The 19,757-nt window shown below is 37.3% G+C and overlaps 1 protein-coding gene across 1 annotated transcript; it reads left to right on the forward strand.

Annotated features, from left to right (window-relative positions):
• Nucleotides 1–3,941: 3,941 nt before the first annotated feature.
• On the forward strand, nt 3,942–19,478 carry LOC139937672 (uncharacterized). The gene is made up of 2 exons (XM_071932926.1): nt 3,942–4,598; nt 16,398–19,478. Exons 1-2 carry the CDS (start codon nt 4,124–4,126, stop codon nt 16,808–16,810), a joined length of 888 nt encoding a protein of 295 aa, XP_071789027.1. The 5' UTR covers nt 3,942–4,123; the 3' UTR covers nt 16,811–19,478.
• Nucleotides 19,479–19,757: the final 279 nt, after the last annotated feature.

The following is a 19,757-nucleotide window of genomic DNA, read 5'->3' on the forward strand; positions in this document are numbered from 1 at the left end:
TGGTGGGAGAGTTGGGGTGGTAGGTGATGACGTGTTGGATGTTTACGATGTTCTGAATGAATCATGGAAGAAATTATTTCAAGCTTAGTTTCGAGGAGAAATAATTGCGAAGACGAGTTGGGCCTTCGGTCATTAAATCGTTTTTAGAGATATTTATTCCGTTCATTTAAAATTTATATTAAGTGCAAGCTTAAGTGCAATAAACGCACCGTCGAATATCTCTCAAGTTTTGGTGGAGTTTTCAGGGAAATGTTTTGAATTCAAACAAAATGGCGGAGATTTTGAGTAACGGACTTGAAACGATTTCGCAAATCCCTTGAAAAGCGGTTCGATTTTTCTATACTTTACTTTTTAAGGAATCTGAAAATATATGAAAATGTTATACATAATGAGCATTCGAGGTTTAAAATCACTCTAAAATAAACTGAAGAACCATTGTGACACACTTTACCTTGCTTTATGTGATGCACCTTGGTTAAACGGAAAATAAAGGAGAAACTTGGATAAGAATGAGTTGGAAAATAAACAGACATGGATTGTCAAGTATGTCGTGTATCAGCGACAAATGGGGGTTTATGACACTTGAAATCTGAACATTCTATAGCGGTTCTCTACAAATGGTCACCGAACGTCTTTATTGGTATAAAAGTATATTATGTTTTTTTTTTTTTCCTATCTGGGAGATTTTAGGAAATGTAAGGATTCTTCCTCTTTTTGTACTAAAGTGAAAGGCTTTGAATGATGTCCATACCAGGAAAATGTAAAAGTCTTTTACCTAAACTTTGTCAGACCACATTAAGTTGATGATACTGTTTGTGTATTTTCTGGGAGCATGCCTGACGGATCAAACTTGTACATTTAAAACGAAAATAATACAAATTATTGCCATCCCTTTATTCTAGACTTCAATTTAAAAAAATATTAACAGAAAGCTATATTCCGGACAGGGATTATTTTGTGGTGGCGGATGTACGATTGACTGTACAGACACTGTATACAAATAATCCAAATACCTCAAAACAATTATCATACAATATCCTCTGCTGGTTGATGATATTTTCGCCAAGAGAATCCGCCAATTGGAAACAGCCAATCTCTCTCATACAAACATTGCTTTAACGTCTAATAGTTATGAATTGCACACATCAAGAAAATAATGTGATTCAGTAACTATCGGCAAAACTTAATGTAGTCATTATGAAATCAGCGAACCCACAACCTTGTGATTGCCAGACCAATATTGAGCTGCTAGTGATATTTTTTCGTAGCAACTGCTGAAACAGTTCGTGCAGCATTGCTTTTTTATTAGTATAAAACGGATGATAATGCTTTGTTGATTTTTTTTCAAAACATGAACTCTTTATTGTCAAACAATTGTTAAACTGCTGTGTACATATGAATAACTTTATATTATGCAAGTGGGTGACTGTCAAAGCACAGCCAAATTACCAATCTCTAAAGTTGAACAATTCCACCACCCGTCTTGTGGAAAAGGACCCCACGAGTTAGTTTTGTGTGTATACTTTGTTTATCAGTAAATTCAAAATTAAAAGAGAAAATAAGTTGTGTTCCGTTCGGGTTATTTCGTCTCGACAATTAAACTTCACTTCCACTCAATCATTAAGTCATCAAAGTTAAAGAATAACTCAAAAGTAACCATGGAAACAGTGAACTTGTTTTTATTAATATTTGAAAAAAAAGGTGGAAGTAAAAACGAAACGCCGCCTTCCGCTCCATTCAAAATGCGACTCCAAATTGTCTGTGGGAAAGCCATTCAACTTTCGATTTTTTTTCTACAAATGTGCTCAACCATAACGCAGTATATACGCTCGTGTACCCATACCACACCAGTCATAAAAAGATTTAACTTGTGTTTTTTGTGTTTTTGTCCAACTTTTGTTGTCATCATGAGGAGATTACCACATCGAGAAATTGTTTGATGACACCGACTGGCTTTTACAGCTTTGTTCGAATCAACGATTATGAAGTTGTATTGTGTAACCGATTGCCTCACTGACCATTCACCCATGCCTCAAACTTAATCACATGCACCATTTGCTTTTCAACCAAACACGGCAATAATGTTGCAATTATAGCTCCTTCAACAATACCTGAAAATCGTTTTGGCGAAAACCAATTCACAATTGGTATTATTTATGGACTCAATATTGACATCGAAACGCCCATGACACGCCTCTTTCTTATAAACCCTTTAGTTTGAGATAAGTAGAGTTCATACCTCAGCAGGAACAATTGTCAAATTAAATTGATTTTATGTTCACAACATCTTTAAGAGTTAAAGTGACTATTGTCCCATAATTTCAACACAATTAAGATTAGGGGAAGTGTACTGGCAGCACATTAAGTTGCTTTCTTATCGACAATTTGGTTTACTTGCGGTGAAATTGTTTAGCTGAAACGCGGGTAGAACACAATCGTGGAAATATAAGAGATCACTCGACGGTTCGTTGATACAGTCTTCAGTGGACTAAATAATATATTTTAGATTTTAGATCCAAAACCTGCTTTCTGCTCCATCTTTATTCGTTTTGCTATCAACATCTTCTTTTTTTTCAACTCTCAAATATGTCGAAGAATATTGCCTCATATATATATGTCCATCAAATACGCTAGGAATGTTTTTAGTTTAACGTCTCTAATATTTCGCATTTCAACATTCGTTCGATTTCTACAGGAGTTCAAATTGATAATGTTTAGCATTGGTCTAAATATAGTGTATATACCTCAAGGGTAACATATATACATGTATCCAATATTATAGAGATTTGTTTTATACAGTGATGGATTTATTTTGATCCTCTAGTTCACATCCTTAAAGGCACTGGACACTTTTAGAAATGCTCAAAATAATTGTTCGCATACAAAATTACTTGGTAATAAGCAAGAGGGTTGTTGATAGTACACAACATTGTGAGAAACATTCATACAATGAGTTTTGGTTTGGGGGTTGCAAATATTTATTCTTGTTTTAAAGTTTTAATGTTTAAGAATATTAAAGTTAACTTGTTTTTCCTTGTACTGGCATGTAGTAACCGGCACTCGATTGAGATGAGTTACACCATGAACATTGAAATATAGTATGATAACTTTAGACCCTCCCTCCCCACCCACCCAAAAAAGAACCTCCCCACCCACCCCAAAAAGAACAACAACAAAAACCACCCATGCATCAAAATAATTCCCCAAAAATCTTGTCCCTTTTCAGCCCGATTCCATTATGTTTAAAGACCTGTCCGGAACTTAAAAATAACTCACACTACCTAAACTCTAGCTCCTTCAAAACAAAGAAATGTTCCCAATCAAACACCCCGTATCTAATTGTAGGGTTAATTAAGTCTGACGCAGTCACTGTCCCATGCATTGTACACTGATGCTAAAAGGGCCCACGTGCGTTTTGCTGGTCCTTGCTCTACGGTTTTGCAACAAGACATTACAGCAACAAAAGCACTACTTCTTCCTGCCCGGAATTCCTGTAAGAAAGCCGACATGCCGACATAAGAAGCTAGATGCAACATCAAGGGAAGCTCCCAACATTGACTCTTGGTGGGAGATGAAGAGGGGCCATAAAACTCGGGCCAGCTTTTGACACGGGGCACTCTGCCACTGTCCACATCAAAGGGGATACCGTGCCGGCGTTATTGTTACCATTCCGGAACGTGTCATAAAGTTACTCAAGGGCCGCGTTGGGACCGGACTACCCCCGCGACTACAGGTACAGAGTCAAGCCACAGTACTCCTATTAGATGACCACATGGATTGGTTTGATACAGCCAGGTAATCAAGTCACGTGATCTCGATAGGCTTTTCTGTCTGTGTCTTCATCACTGATACGGGAGGATGGTCGGGATTGTGTGTTGTTAACAAGGGTCAGGCTTTACCTGTCAGCGACAGACACTGTCATTATTCAGTCGGGAGTCAGCGAGCGACGACGCATAAAATTGCCGACCCGCGACCCGCCAATCGGCAACGACGGCTTACTGAGTTTAGCAAAGTGCATTTAGGCTGCCGTCGAGTTTCAAGTTCACCACAAGGTCAATTGACAAGGTACTGGTCGCCCACGGCGCTCATACACGGTTTGTTTCGTATCCCATCAGAGTCAATAATGCAAATTGGAATGGAACAGGGTTGGTCTCCGGCGAGGCCGACCAACGCCGATAGCTGCGCCGCCGAGTACCGGGGTTTCGGAGCGGCCACGGCGGCAACAGTCAACGGTCTCTACGGCACGACAAACCGGCCTCGTAGTACCTGCAGCTCGCTGAGTGTCAGCCCCGAACAAGCCATCCCGTACCCATACCCAACATCATGTTATACATCTGAGACTCACACGGACGACTTGTCTCCGGTCGGTGGGGGTTCGTGGACGACGGGGCAAGACCGTCAATACGCGCAGCATCACCCACGGTCTTACCACCCTCAGTACCACCACGGTGGGTTCGGTAAAGCACCGTCTTTCTTGACTGGGTCTACCGCACCAGGCGCCTCACACCCCCATGCCCATCAACAGCAATACATCACAAGCAACGGCTATGGATCTAGCTACGGGTTCCACAACTCACCTTATCCACTAGATATGACAGGTAAATATCATTTTCTTATTGTATAATCACTCAATTTAAATAATAACATCTTTGATTTTCCTCCAGCCTGCAGATTTCGTTTTCAGATTTTTTTTAATGGATTTATGATTTTTATATCACCAATTCAGAACTTCTCCTACGTTGGAATGCAACTCGCATTTTCTTTCCAAAGACACAAAATAATTTGAATAGTTGATACGAATTCTCTGATACGACCTGATTGATGCGGAACTTATGACATTGATATCACTTGGGAATAAACCAAACAGATACAAATTGTCGATTTAAAAAAAGAAAAAATGTGACATTTCAAATTCTTGAAGTTCTATTTCTGAAACCCAAACGGGAATTGCACTTCCAGCTTCTGATACCCTCTACAGCAAAAAAAAAATGGATGTTCGTTGATTTTTTATTAATATTAATCCATAAAAAAGTATCATCAGCAAATCATCAGTTATTATGTCAGTATGAATCTTGTGGTATGTGTCGGGTATTTCTTCCCCCAGCATTCTGTTCCAATCTTGACACAATTCCACCGGTGGGAGTAAACTATACCACCCTCATGCCTCGACTCGAATTTCAAATCTAACCATTAATATTTCACCAGGCCCTCTCACTTACTCAAATCCAAGAGAAAAGACGGGATCAATGCCATGCCGGTCGATGCATATTCACTCTTAAATTTTGAAAAAGCTTAGTTTGATGGTTTGATAATACTGAGGAACTAAAACAAGAGAGACTGGGTGATAAGGAAAACCTCAAAAAGAAATGTCTTGTGTTTTTGAGTTGTCGTCGGTTCGTGTGACTGTTTCGAACATGTGGATTATAGTGTAAACGTTTAGCATAATATTTTTAACATCGAATATTATTTTATTGTACAAAACAATTGTATGATGGGAAAGATAAATCTTGATGATGAATTCAACAACTCATGTAAAGTAATCGTAATCTCACAGTTTTCTCTCCTTTTCACTATTGTTAGTATTATTGGTTAGTTTTGAATTGTTCCAATAATTTAAATAATTGCTCAAGTTAATTTACAAGCTACATAATGAAGATACTTGCTGTATATTAATAACTGTTCATAGGGGATACAAGTTGTTTTTGAAATGTTCAAAATATTTAGATTGTTCAAATTATTGGTGTCGGGACACTCTTTTATTTGACAAACTGCATATATGGTCTTTGCCGTAGTGAAATAGTCACTTGGAACCTGTCCTAAACTCGGGCAAAACAGTGGGACAAATTCAGGCACAGGGGGAAAAATGAAGGTTTTAGAAATCAATATAATATTGGTTATCTGTGTACAATTTCGGACAAAATTAACCCAGTCTGTTCCTCTCTTCACTCTCCCTTACCAAATATTCATTTGATTAACAAACATGCATTCCGTCGCACTTGCTGTGTTGTCTTTTGTTTTACACCAATCGTCAGATTATACACTAAAAGATGTAATTAATGGAGAATGTCCATCAACAAAGACCGCTCAAAAACATTATCAACCAAACATCTTATTAAGAACCCTCCTAAGTCTTAAGACGTTTTAACTTCTTGCGGTTTTCATTCTATGGGGTGTTAATTCGTTCACTGTACCTGACGCTACTCAATAAGTGATCCGATCTCTTGACCTATTACCCTTGACCCCGTCAAGACCCAAGACTCTGCTAAACTGTTTTACATGACTCACCACCTCAAAATTCTCACTTTACAGTAAACTCTCTTTCTTTAAAAAATTTAACAAATTCTAAGGGTGAGCATAAAGATTAATTTGTAAACCAAACGTAAGAAATACAACACAGAACTGGATGCTGGCATTATGTCAGATTTTGGCAATATGATGGGGTGAGAGGGTTAAGTTTCCGTATTTTAACTTCAGGTGTCGGTTTTAAATGGTGTGCATTTAAGAATGACAAAAAATAAATGTTTACAAATTGACTCATAACTAACATGGTAAATATGGTGGAAAACTTCACTTGAGTAATTTGATGCTTAAAATGTATAAAGTTTGTGAGAAATGATTCAACGATTAATTTGGATCTTGGGATGCCAAAACTCGATGTGCCAAAACAGTGAAACACATGAGTTTTTTCCCAATATTTTCTCGTGACTCTATCGGGACAACTCGTATATATACCCAAGTCAACTCGTACCCAAAATATTGTACCCAAGTCAACTCGTACCGTCAAACCGATCGAGCCTAAATTAAATTGTTATTTCGGATAATGTTGTTTCATGGTGGGGAAAATAAAAGGTGGAACTGATCTTTAATATGATTACCGAATCTCTTTCAACAAAACGTGTAACTGTTGAAGCTTTCCGGGTAGCAGTTGATACTCATCTGTCTATACTCAACCAATAACAGCGTGACGTCATAATATGATATAACATTTCTCATAAATGTATTCCCAGTAGCTATTCTTATAATGGATTCCATTGCATGATTATCACAATACTGCCTGGCCTTTGCTCACGAAGTAGTCTGCTACTAATTAATTAATTGTGTTAACTGTGGTTGTGTCTCTGGACAAAATCAAACTCTGTCTGTGTGAATTAAAGGGAAGGTACGCGTTTGGTAATTGTCAAAGACCAGTCTTCTCACTTGGTATATCCCAACATAAGCATATAATAACAAGCCTGTGAACATTTGAGCTCAATTGGTCATCGATGTTGCGAGAAAATGATGATAGAAACAACACCCTTGTTGGACGAATTTCAGATATAAATAAAATACTTCTAGCTAGAAGTCTTTTATTGTTTTGGTGAGAAATTACTCAAAATCTATGCTACTTCAGAGGGAGCCGTTTCTCACAATGTTTTATACTATCAACAGCTCTCCAATGCTCATTACCAAGTCAGTTTTTAAGTTAATATTTGTTTTGGGTAATTACCAAACGTGTACCTTCCCTTCAGATCGAGAATGAACTAAGGTCTGGTGACCATTCCTTTGTATTGGTAAATGTAGGCTGTGGGCACAGAATCAATAATGCACCCGTCTTTAAATTGGTAGTATGTATAACGTAGCCTATAGACCATTTTATAAACATGTTGCGATGAAATCTTAAACTGAATGTCAGTTTCAAGATTGACGTCTCATCATGTTCTGTTAAAATGTTTACATATTTATTTGTTGAAGTAATATTGTATGTCACTTGCTTTTAAATTGTGTGGGTATAGTTGCTATAATCGTAACACTCCATCATCCTTGTCGCAGAAGAATGAAGGGAGGTACTATTTGTGGGCTGTCTTGATTTCTGGGACTTCACGTAGAATACAACTTCGATTCTTATTTCAAATCGCCGTGACTTCCCTTCACAGTGTTGACTGGCTCCCCTATGGCTTTTGAATACATGTACTTTAGATGTTCACAAATCCTAACCTATATATGACCCCAACGTGGTTTGAGGAAAAAAATGTTTCATTTGAATAATAGACAATTGAGTTGATATGTGCCTTACACAATTCATTCATTCGAGCACTTGGAGCCTCGAGGTGTTTACTAAAATATGTATAGAATTCAAAGTGTGGAATGTTTCTCTAATGGAAACATTTTGGGCACAGATTTTTTTGGTTCACATTTTGTGAACAGAATTGCAAACCAAAATACCACATTGCTACAATGCCTTATGACACAATATGGATTATTAATATAAAACCTTACTTGGTAACAAGTAATGGGGAGAGGTTGATAGTATAAAACATTGTGAGAAACGGCTCCCTCTGAAGTGACGTAGTTTTCGAGAAAGAAGTAATTTTCCACGAATTTGATTTCGAGACCTCAAGTTTAGAATTTGAGGTCTTGAAAAATGCCTGTGATATTTGTTTTCACAGGACTCGGGAAAGTACTGAGTATACAGTGCTAACACACATCGGTGTATGGGTAAAAAACAAAAATTAATATTCTTTATCCCCGATGCAAATTTAACATCTATTATATGTCTTGAAATCAAGCATATGAAAGCACACAACTTCGTGTGACAAGGGTGTTTTTTTCGTTCATAGTTATCTCGCACCTCCGACGACCAATCGAGCTCAAATTTTCACAGGTCTGTTATTTTATGCATATGTTGATTGTCAACATATATGTATTGTTAGCAAGTAAGTTTTTATGCTAACCATTATTTTGAGAATTACCAATAGTGTCCAGTGCCTTTAACATAATGGTCCCATCTTTTATAAGCGCGTATTATGCCAACAAGGAATAGTCATTAAAATTACTAACTGAAATGTTTTGTGACCTTGTAGATAATGAGGCCCACGAAGACGTGTTAAAAAACGTTCACAGAGATTCAACGCATGATCCAATAGGATATTCTGTGTGGTAAATTTTTCATTTATTTATGAACTGTTTGTTGGGGTTCAGGTTGAGAACTTGAGGCCTTATTTAAAGGGACGGTATACGTTGGTATCACTTTCAAAATTAACGGTTCCAAAATAAACCAAAGGTACAAATATACTTTGCCTTAAAACAACGTTAAATTAAAGACATAGGCCCTAGTATGTGCACCTTTTTTCAGTTTACGAATTAGCTTACTAACATCTACGAAATATTAATCTGAAACCTTCGAAACGGTGAGCAATTTTCAATTTGCAATTTTCCTAGCTTGGTTTGGTTCGGGATTCCCGAGTACCAAAGGTTTAGAATGAACGATTTTTAGTAATTAACATTCAATTTAGTTAGAGGAAATAAATATTTTATTGGAAAGCCAGACTTCCTTCTTGTTTTTTCGAAAACAATTAATTTCTTGTTGAGGTAGTATTTCTTAGTTTGAACGTGTTTTGGGTTCCGGGAACCCCTACCCTCTCGACCCTCTCCTACCCGATGATGTACCTGTGGTTGGCTCAATCCTCCCCCTTGATAGACAAGAGGGCTGACCCAAGTCCCTGGTGACGTTCCGGACATACAAATCATAAAAATATTCTTCTTTTCATAAACCGCATTTCCTGTCGAATTTTTACCCAAAGATTAACAAACAACGATTCTGACATCCAAAGTAACAATATTGTGCCACATCGAAAAACCATCCATGTTTTTGTCACTTGTGGATTTATTTTTAAGTACTTGACTCTATTCAGCAGGCATGCAACTCTTCCGCGTTTCCGCGGAATTCCGCGTTTTTAAAAATATGATTAGCGCTAAAAAAATACATTCCGCGGTTAGCGCGATCTTAAGATAAATTCAACAATGCATCGTAACGCATGGTCTGGCCTCTGCCTCGGTACGCAATCCATTCTACTGCATGGTCAATATAAAAGCCCACAGCAAGCAATGCATACGTTTACACACTGCGTGCGGTCATTAATAGCCGTGTTTACGGTCGAAAAATCTGGAACAGTGGAACGCACCCCGTGGCGCGGGCGAGTTGTGTGCTAAACCAAGTTATTATACAGCCTTGAAATGAGTCTAAGGTCGTGTCTTCGTCTGGTCCCGCTATTTTGCAATAGTATACACGTGTTGTACATGTATGTGTGTGTGAGTTAGTTACCAAACGTACATGTATACTGTGTGCTTGTCTCACATTGCGTTACGAAACAGTCGCATCTTCAAACGTCCGTCAAAATGACATCCAAAAGAAATTATATTTTAGAGCGGGACCGAGTGGTACCTGGCCAAATTAAAGCCATAGATAAAGGAGTAAAAACTACCTGGAAGTGGTTCTGGTTGGGAAAAAAAAGACGTAGACGGTAAACTGCTCTCCGAAACCGTCCGGAAAGTGGACAAGCCAGGAATGGCATATTGTGTGGTGTGCAAGAGGGAGATTTAACGACGGCAAGCGGGGACAAGTGGCTCGCACCGACCATTGTAAGGTGGCAAAGCATCGGGAGTTGATTAAGTTGAGGAAAAGTAACTATTGTTTCCCAGGTAGTTATGAAATTTGCATAAAATTATTATTCCCCCCCCAAAAAAAAAAAAAAAACGATTTTTTTTTTTTTTTTTTTTTTTTTTATTCTTTTTTTTTTTTTGGGGGGGGGGGATAATAATTTTATGCAAATTTCATAATTACCTGGACAACAATAGTTAGTTTTCCTCAACTTAATCAACTCCCAATGCTTTGCCACCTTCGAATTACGGTGCATACATAGGCAAGGTGTTTTTTCCATGTTATTTTAGTTGTATAAAACACTCCACTTTGTCTTACATGCTAACAATGAACCTAAGAGCATAAAAAACCTCAACACTTTTTAGGGTACCATTGTGGGTCTCGAAAAGTTTCCTCTTTTTTTTTCATCGGGCAGTTGCATGCCTGATTCAGCCACCTATTTGACTGCACGTGGCTCAGGCCTGGTACTTCACGGAGGCAACTAAGGCGATTGCCTCCATGTCCCTGGCCATTGCCTTGGTGCCATTGAAATGCTCTAGTATTTACAATTTCCTCATAGGGTGCCCTTTACCAATGAGAACGTGCCTTGGTGCCCTTGCCCTTTCAGAAACGAATCTTAAACAGGCCTGTAAAGTAAATGGGCCACATCGAAAAACCATACACGCTGTCGCCACCTGTAGATTTATTTCCAAGTACTTGACTCTATTCAGCCACCTACGGCAGACAACAACATAACAAGCAAGTCAGTTTTTCAAATCATTCAAATCCCATTTGAATATAGCTCAATCATTTCTTGCCGAAATAACATCCAATCTTTGCACTGCGTGGCTTGCAGATGGAGTGGGTTTTTTTCTACATTCCCTTCCTACAAAAAAAGAGATAGAAAATTGCTATATTTTTTTGTGTTCCTTGTGTAAATGTCTAGAGACTTAGAATAAAACAGTAAGCACGTTTTCACAAACTTAGAACTTATTCGATTGAAACAGATTTATCAACCTCTTTTCGAGCGAAATTCAGTGTCAACTCAAAACAAAGTGACAAATCAAGATAGTGTCACAAATTGACACATTTGGAATTATTCAAAAACACCATGGCACGTTTTGTTGTAATGTAACCGAAAATTGTCCGGGAAACTGAGCATTTTTCACCGCGCGTGCCTGGCCAGCTCTACGGGCTTGATCGATGCATTACCCGGGTCTGGTTTGTGTCTCAGTGTCCACTCCAATTTACCCTTCACGTAAACAATGTCATCACGCAGGGTTTGAATTAGCTTTTGTCGCTAAACGGTAATACGAGTAATTACCAAAGTTACTGTACACGGGAAGAGGCGGGTACCCGACATGTATTTACAGACACTTAGAATGAGATTGAATTTCTTCCAAATGTCAAGCATTGATATATGTGTGTTTCAATATTTGTTGCGTGATACATGGGTAATGATGATGTTCACACGCATGGGTTACAGAACAATCTTTGATAACTTCAGTTGAAGGTCAAATGCTCATGAAAACAAGATGGGTATTAGTCAGTGGTATTAGGTACTAACTAGGCCATAGACCCTGTACCGCCTCGTTTGTTTGTTTGTTGGAGTGTTTGTGTATCTGTTATGGTATGTTGAAGCCAAATTTTGTATTCATGAGTTCCAGTTTTTATTGACTTTATTTGTTTTTGGAAGAAAGGCTCTTTGCCTTTACCGCAAAACCCAACCAACTTGTGAGGCTGTCATCAAAAGGGTGATCGCGTTTCAATGACGACAGCAAAAAAACGGTTGATGTTTTGTCATTTGATTTCATGCACAATCATGTGTTTATTTCGATTGCTGGGATTCAAATAGTGGTGGTGGCTGGAAAGTATTCAATAACAGTTGATTGTGCCTGTGCAAACAAAACCATTTGTTGTTATAAATAGTACCGCTATGAACATTATACAATAAAAATAGTTTGGATTCCAAAACTTGTTTCGTCTTTCAAACTTAGGCTACCAAGAAGAGAAAAAACATGCCATAAAAATCGTTATGGCATAATATAATTTTTCTTGTAGTTTCAATTATTGAAAGTTTGGTAAGTCATGTTTTACTTAATCTGTTCCTATTGTGAAGTCAGTAAAGAAAGTTGGTGTGAGTAAGTAATGAAAGGGGCCGTCATGGCGTCAGTCAGTTTTAACGGCTCTCAAATTTACAAATTGTGGTGGTTTGTGCTTCCATCTCAGACAAGGAATATCTGGGCCAGTATTTATTTACTTTCTAGATCTCAATAATTAGTTTCCGGTTCCAACAATTAAGTGCACCTCCCACCTCAATAATCGGTGTATGTAGATGGCGTGTATTAATAACACACGTTTGTGTTTACTGTCTTGCCCCAATACAATCATTTTCAAATGTCCAGTTCCATGGTCGACTTTTCAGCAGAAAGTAATTCCTCATTTATAATAACTGATTCCTTTCCCTGGTCTCATTATATATTAATAGCCTAACCTGATTTGCTCTCCATGAGGGAAAAGGGGCCGTCATGCTGCTACGAATCTGTAAAGAAAACTGTCCCAATTTCGGTCATAAACAAACATTTTGACTGACCTAAATCTTCGCTCCATATCAGTTGAAAACACGACCCGACCCAGTTGGTCCCTATATCTTCCCCTTGTTCATTTTATGACAACAACTTGGAAATCTCAAGTCTATTCGGTCTTCATTACAAACCATTATGTACTTAGTTGTATCTAGTTCGTGCACAGTAGTTCCAACACTCTTGACTGTTAGAATTGTTGATTCATAGGATTGCCTGGGGATAAGTAAATTGCTTTGCCGAAAAAGGTGTTAGTTTTCTGTGACCTTCTCCTGTTCATGCTATTTCAAAAGCTGGAATTTGATTGAGCACCAAGCTTAACCTTTCAATGATTTGAATTTGGTTAACTCCTTTTGTCAAAACCAACAATTTAGAGTGGGTTTTTTTCTTTTTCAGTGGTTGAATCCATCTCTATTACCAGTGGTTGAATAGTAATCATTTTGTAAAGTGAGTAATAATATGTCGTTGCTGGGTGTTTTGGGTGGGATTCTTTCATCAGATTTCGTCTATAGCTACTACTGTTATAATGGGTATGCCATACAACTGTTCAAAAAAAAATAGTTATTATGACTTGACGTTTCTACCCTATCCTGGGTCTTTCTCTAAGGCATATGGAGAAATTGTTACAATTTCGTTGATATTAAAATTTGGTTTGCGGTACTTGCCAGGTAGAAGTTGTTATACTCCGCTGTATAGTATAGTAAAACTTAAAGGCAGTGGACACTATTGGTAATTACTCAATTGTATCCATATGTTGAGATACACCAAGTGAGCAGACTGATCTTTGACACTTACCAATAGTATCCACTGGCTTTAAATATAGCAATACAGTTAATACACACATGGTGTTACCGCAAACCAAATATACATTGTTACCTCACCATGCAATGCCTCAAATCCCATAGTATACGTTTATATCGCATTAAGTTAAAATTTTTATCTATTAAACACCCTGGTGTTCAATCTGCGTTATTGAAAACACTGTCGAGCTGTTAAAACAATAGACACACAGCTCAAATCTAAAATTGTTTGTAACTTAAGCATACTAGAAACTGCAGTATGTGTGAAAAATCAATCTGCAAGGTTTGGCTAGTTTTTACAATTAGTTAGGCACCAAATTTGTAGTGTGGGGAAATTTTTAGAAACCAACTCAGCAGCTTGAAGCAAAACGAAACGTAAACATGTAATAACAAAAGAGCCACAAATCCCTACTCTCGGCAAGGAAACAACATCAAAGACACTTTAGTTGAATGTATTGGTTTTTATGGGAGAAAAATATTTTGAAAACATGGCAGGTTTTTTTTTGCTGGTGCGTCTCCAATCACCCTTAACGCCTCCCATCACATGCCCGTCGAGCCGCACCGCGTCTCGGTTGGCTGATCTCGGTGTAGGGAGCTGGATCGTATGGGTGGAGAAACATTCCTAATGGTGTTTGGGGGGAAATGCATAATGCGGACTGTTTGTAGCGAAAGGGCAAGGGGAATGTACTAATGTGAAGAATTCAATGTGAACTCGAAATTTGGATTAGGTAAATAGTGATTTCTAAGGGTTAAACGGTAGTTTTTAGAAATCCTAAATTGACTTTATATAGATTGATGTGATGTTACTGTACATGTATATAAAGACCACATACTTGTTCAAGCCTGATAATTCACGGCGGCAACGAAGGCGATTGCTTCCATGCCCCCGGTCATTGCCTTGGTGCCCTTGAAATGCTCCAGTAGAAATTTACAAATTCCTCATAGGATGCCCTTTACCAAGGAGAAAATACCTTGGCGCCCTTGCCCTTTTTAAAGGGGTAAAAACATGGACATTTGAAGAAAAAAAACGCTTACTTTTCCTGAACCTTTTAATAATGTAACCTTTTGAACATTTTAGTTGGTTTACTGAAATGTGCAGTTAGTCACGTCTCAGTAGGCTTGCGTGTTTTGTTGCATGTTTCATCATGATATTATTTGTCATGTTATTAAGGCAATAATGTGCTAATCTTACTGTATCCTTATTTGAAAGCGATAATGCATCATTGGATTTTTGGCGGAATAAATCTTGTTTCCTTCTTCAAAATTTCAATAAACAGCCAATACATGTGATTTCAACAACATCAACAACTCATCAACGTTTTAGTGCACATTTGGTGGGGTTTGTGTACTTAAATATTCTTACTTCGATCGCTGCAATCAAAATAACTTAAAGACAGTGGACACTATTGGTAATTACTCAAAATAATTATAATGTATTAGCATAAAACCTTATTTGGTAACGAGTAATGGGGAGAGGTTGCTAGTATAAAACATTGCGAAAAAAGGCTCTCTCTGAAGTAACTAGTTTTCGAGAACGAAGTAATTTTCCACGAATTTGATTTCGAGACCGCAGAATTAGATTTTGAGGTCTCGAAATCAAGCACCTGAAAGCACACAACTTCGTGTGACAAGGGTGTTTTTCTTTCTTTATTATCTCGCAACTTCGACGACCAATTGAGTTCAAATTGTCACAGCTTTTCTTTTCTTTTTTGCATATAATGAGATACACCAAGTGAGAAGACTGGTCTTTGACAATTTCCAATAGTGTCCAATGTCTTTAACGATGATAATTAATCTTATGCAATTTAATTGACTTTGATACATTTAAGATGGGAATAGTTTTTGGGATTATTGGTACATGGACTTCAAAATCAAAGAGCCTTTAGTTTGACACTGTTCAAGTTTTTCCTAAAGTCCTGAATATTTTACCGTAAGTGAGCCGCGAAACTGTTCCTAGAAAAAGAAGGTAGACTTTTTATGATTCTATTATGACAAAATAGTGTCAATGGTGTTTGCCCATCGTCAATAAAGCCTAACCACAACAAGTCACATGTATATTGGTTATCCTTGTACGTGGGCTAACTAGACCAATAATCAATATTTGTCTGCGGTGAGCGTGTACTAAAATAAATATACTAAAAATATAGATTGTATCCAAACCATTGCCAACTCGACCTTATTGACTGATTGACTCATACACGAGTTATTATCTGAAGAACAAAGTCGACAGACAGTAACACTTTGAAATCTGACTTTGTTAGATTGTGCTTTGCTGATGTGTCAGTCATCAGTTATTTTAGTTAACTGTTTGTGATTCAAAAAATTGATATATTTTTGTTTTTTATAAATATGTTCACATCAGTATTCAAAGGAATTATACAGGATCAGTAGTGCCGACAAACAATCACAACTGGGCTGATTTATCACCAGAGCTAAGATTGAGTATTGGGTTCAGTTCTTTCATTAGATAATCAGCAGCAGATATGGGTTCCATTCTAGACTCAGATCGCTTCTTGCTCTGTCATTGAATCAGGAAAAACATTCCCTTCTGACCAAATGATAAAGAAATTGGTTTCCAAGGTTACTTATGATTGGATTGTTTTCTTTCCATTGCTACAGGTGGTGCATCATCTTGCAGCCTGCTCGCCACATTCACGACCACACCAAGACGTACAAAGCGCCGACCGTACTCCAAGTTTCAAATCTACGAATTGGAGAAAGAATTCCAGGCGAATATGTATCTGACACGGGACAGGAGGTCGAAGTTATCCCACACCCTCAGCTTGACGGAGAGGCAGATTAAGATTTGGTTTCAGAACCGGAGGATGAAGCTCAAGAAAGTCAACGAGAAGGAGAAGAAGTGTCCGGATGGTGAGCCCGCCAAAAAGAAGATGTCGTCTGCTCAGAGCGGTCAAGTTCAACAACAGCATTTGGGTAATCATGGTCACCAGGGTCAACACATGAGCCAAGGCCACTCCCAACATGGTTCACATGTAATCTCATTATCGCATAGTACTGTACTGAACCGGTAAAAAGAACTGTTGAATTTTGGGGTGTGCCAAAACAAAATTACCCAAACTGCTTCATGACGTAGTCCATCGAAAGCCTTCAAATTGTAGAAATTAACTTCGCCAAATACATGTAGACACATCAAGCCAAACTCTGTGGTGTCATATTAATAATTATGTTCTGCTTTATAAATGTTGAACTTTTAATTTCGTTATTTTGAGAGAAAAACGCATAACGTCCCTATAGCAACAGATATCCGTTGGAACATTATCATGCAACCATGCTTATTTTGTTTTCTTTTATAAAGTCAAATAAAACACGCTTAAAGGCCTTTTCACACTAGGCAACTTTTACAGGCAACCAACTGCAGTGCATGATACAGGACCACTTTGGTAGCACATAATATAAAATTTTCCAAAACAATGTCTTTCGGTCCTCAGGAAAAATTTGAAGAATGTAATGCCTTTCCTTCTTGGTGTAACATGGCCTCGTGTGACATAGCCCAAAGATTTCATGCAACAATCTTATCCTACTCTATAAGAAGCAAGGCCTGTTGATCTCGTGTCTTGAAAACCAAACAAATGCATCCTTGGCTGGTAGAAAAATCACGGCAGTACGACAATTCTGGTAATATTGTACATGTCACATTAATAGGTTTTAATTTTTAATATGGGATAAAGAATATTATTTTGTTTTACCCTAACACCGATGGGTTTAAACACTGTATACTCAGTAGCTTTCCGAGTTCTGTGTAAGAATCGTTGCTAAACCATAAGAATGCGAACTAGCTACCGGGCAATCTCGGTGGTCTAATTGGTAAGACACCTGCTCTGGATTGGCAAAGGTCTGGGTTCGAATCCCTTTTTTTTTCGATTTTATTGTTTTACAGAACCCGGGAAAGTACTGAGTATACAGTGCTTACACACAATAGGTGCAAGGGTAACCCAAAATGAATTATCATATAAATTTAAAATAAATTAATAGTTGTGCTAGTCATTACTTACTATTCTTAGCCTGGAGAATCTGTAAATATTCACCGCATTTTGTGTTTTATGGTTGGAAATCAGAGAATACTGGAAAAGAAATGGTGTATGAATAATTTCGGTAAAAGGTTTCATTTGTACATAACTTGAACCTCGGCTTGTATTTTGGGGAATGTAATTAATTACGATTTCTTTTTAACTCTGTTAAGTTATCGCCATTCATAGGCATTTTGATATTTTTGTCTGTAAAGAAGCGAAAGTATGTGTAAATTGTTAGTGGATACTTTTGCTTATTTCTCCTGAAGTGTCAATTTCTCTTTGCGGATTTTCATTTTTTTTATTTAAATATTTTCATTAAAATAACAACTCATGTGAATTATCAAGTAAGTGCCTATCATAGCAGTATGTTGATTTAAAATGTATTACCTTTCGCTCTTAATTTTTAAATTTCCACTCCAACTTTTTAAAATAAGATTCTTGTAGCTGCAGGCAGCTTTTCCTTAAACTTAAGGAACTGGAGAAGATTGCGAATAATTTAAACGTTTATTGTTTTCTTCATATTTTGACACCTCTCTTTTTTTAATTGGGGCTAGGCTGGCTCCTATTGTTTATACCGTTACATCATCATTCATTAATATCCAGTTTCCTGCATGTGTTTATTATACGTCAAAATCTGTCGTCAGATAAGGGTTTTTTCTGGACGATTTGACTGCAATAAACTCAGAATAGTTATAACTGGATGCCGAACTGAAACATAAGTCAATGTTGTATTGTTTGTTTCTAAATTTCAAACTGTACAAGATGAAAAAGGATTTGTCTGGGATGCATTGTTGGTTCGTTAGTAAACTAATTAGTATAATATTAATGCAACTGTTTACCTCTTAAAGCCATTGGACACTTTCGGTACAGAAAAAAAAAATAAAAGTTCACAGATTTACAAATAACTTACAGGGTTTAAAGAAGGTAATGGTGAAAGACTTCTCTTGAAATATTATTCCATGGAAAGCTTTACTTTTCGAGAAAACATTAAAATAATATCATTTCTCGATATCGAGAATTACGGATTTATATTAAACACATGTCATGACACGGCGAAACGTGCGGAGACAAGGGTGGGTTTTCCCGTTATTTTCTCCCGACTCCGATGACCGATTGAGCCTAAATTTTCACAGGTTTGGTATTTTATATATAAGTTGTGATAAACAAAGTGTAGGCCTTGTACATTACTGTTTGCCGAAAGTGTCCAATGGCTTTAAGGTAATATGTATTTTAGATTGACATATTTATGGTTTCTGCAGTTTACTCCATGAGTGAGCTTTCAATGTTTTGTTTCTTACATGAAGACTGATTGATACCAAGTTCCTTAAAAACTTTCGCAAAAATATCCCTACCCTCTTTTTCTTCTATCCAGACCAACTGTTGAAACATTACACAATACATGTAGTTTTGTGGGGGAGGGGGGATCAACGACATAAAGAATAGTTTACTGAGAATGGCTGCCTGATCGTGTCCCTAAATCTTTTGAGAGTAATGAGTGACCCAGACCCACTTTTGTATTGACGAAATTCCCGGCTATTAAATATTTTATGCCCGCATAGCAAACAAAACAGTTTCCTTTTCTCTGTATTCATTTTTAAGCTTTGTAAGGATTTGATGTTGAAATAAACAAACTCGATGTAAATATTTTTGTTCTGTAATCAGATTGTATATTGCGTAGTGAATAAAACAAATACTGTATATATCTGAAAGTCAAAAAGTGTGTTTGGTGTAGATTCATTACATGTTACTGTATGTCTAACTTATAAATGTTTTGTTTACCCGCTTGCACCAATGTGTATTTTAAAAGCACTGTTTTCTCAGTACCAGAGATGATAAAAACATAGGCAAATCACTCGGTGGGATTTTCACAGATTTGGGGAATAAAGGGTAAAAATATATTTGTTTACCCCCGATGCAAAAATTAGTATCTATTAAAGTCTAACATGTG

Source organism: Asterias amurensis, chromosome 5 (assembly GCF_032118995.1).
Source record: "Asterias amurensis chromosome 5, ASM3211899v1".
Lineage (NCBI taxonomy): Eukaryota > Metazoa > Echinodermata > Asteroidea > Forcipulatida > Asteriidae > Asterias > Asterias amurensis.

Coding starts and splice junctions, on each gene's coding strand:
- LOC139937672 (XM_071932926.1), top strand. CDS start 4,124: ATGCAAATTGGAATGGAACAGGGTTGGTCTCCGGCGAGGCCGACCAAC. Junction 4,599..16,397: donor TTATCCACTAGATATGACAG/GTAAATATCATT, acceptor CCATTGCTACAG/GTGGTGCATCATCTTGCAGC.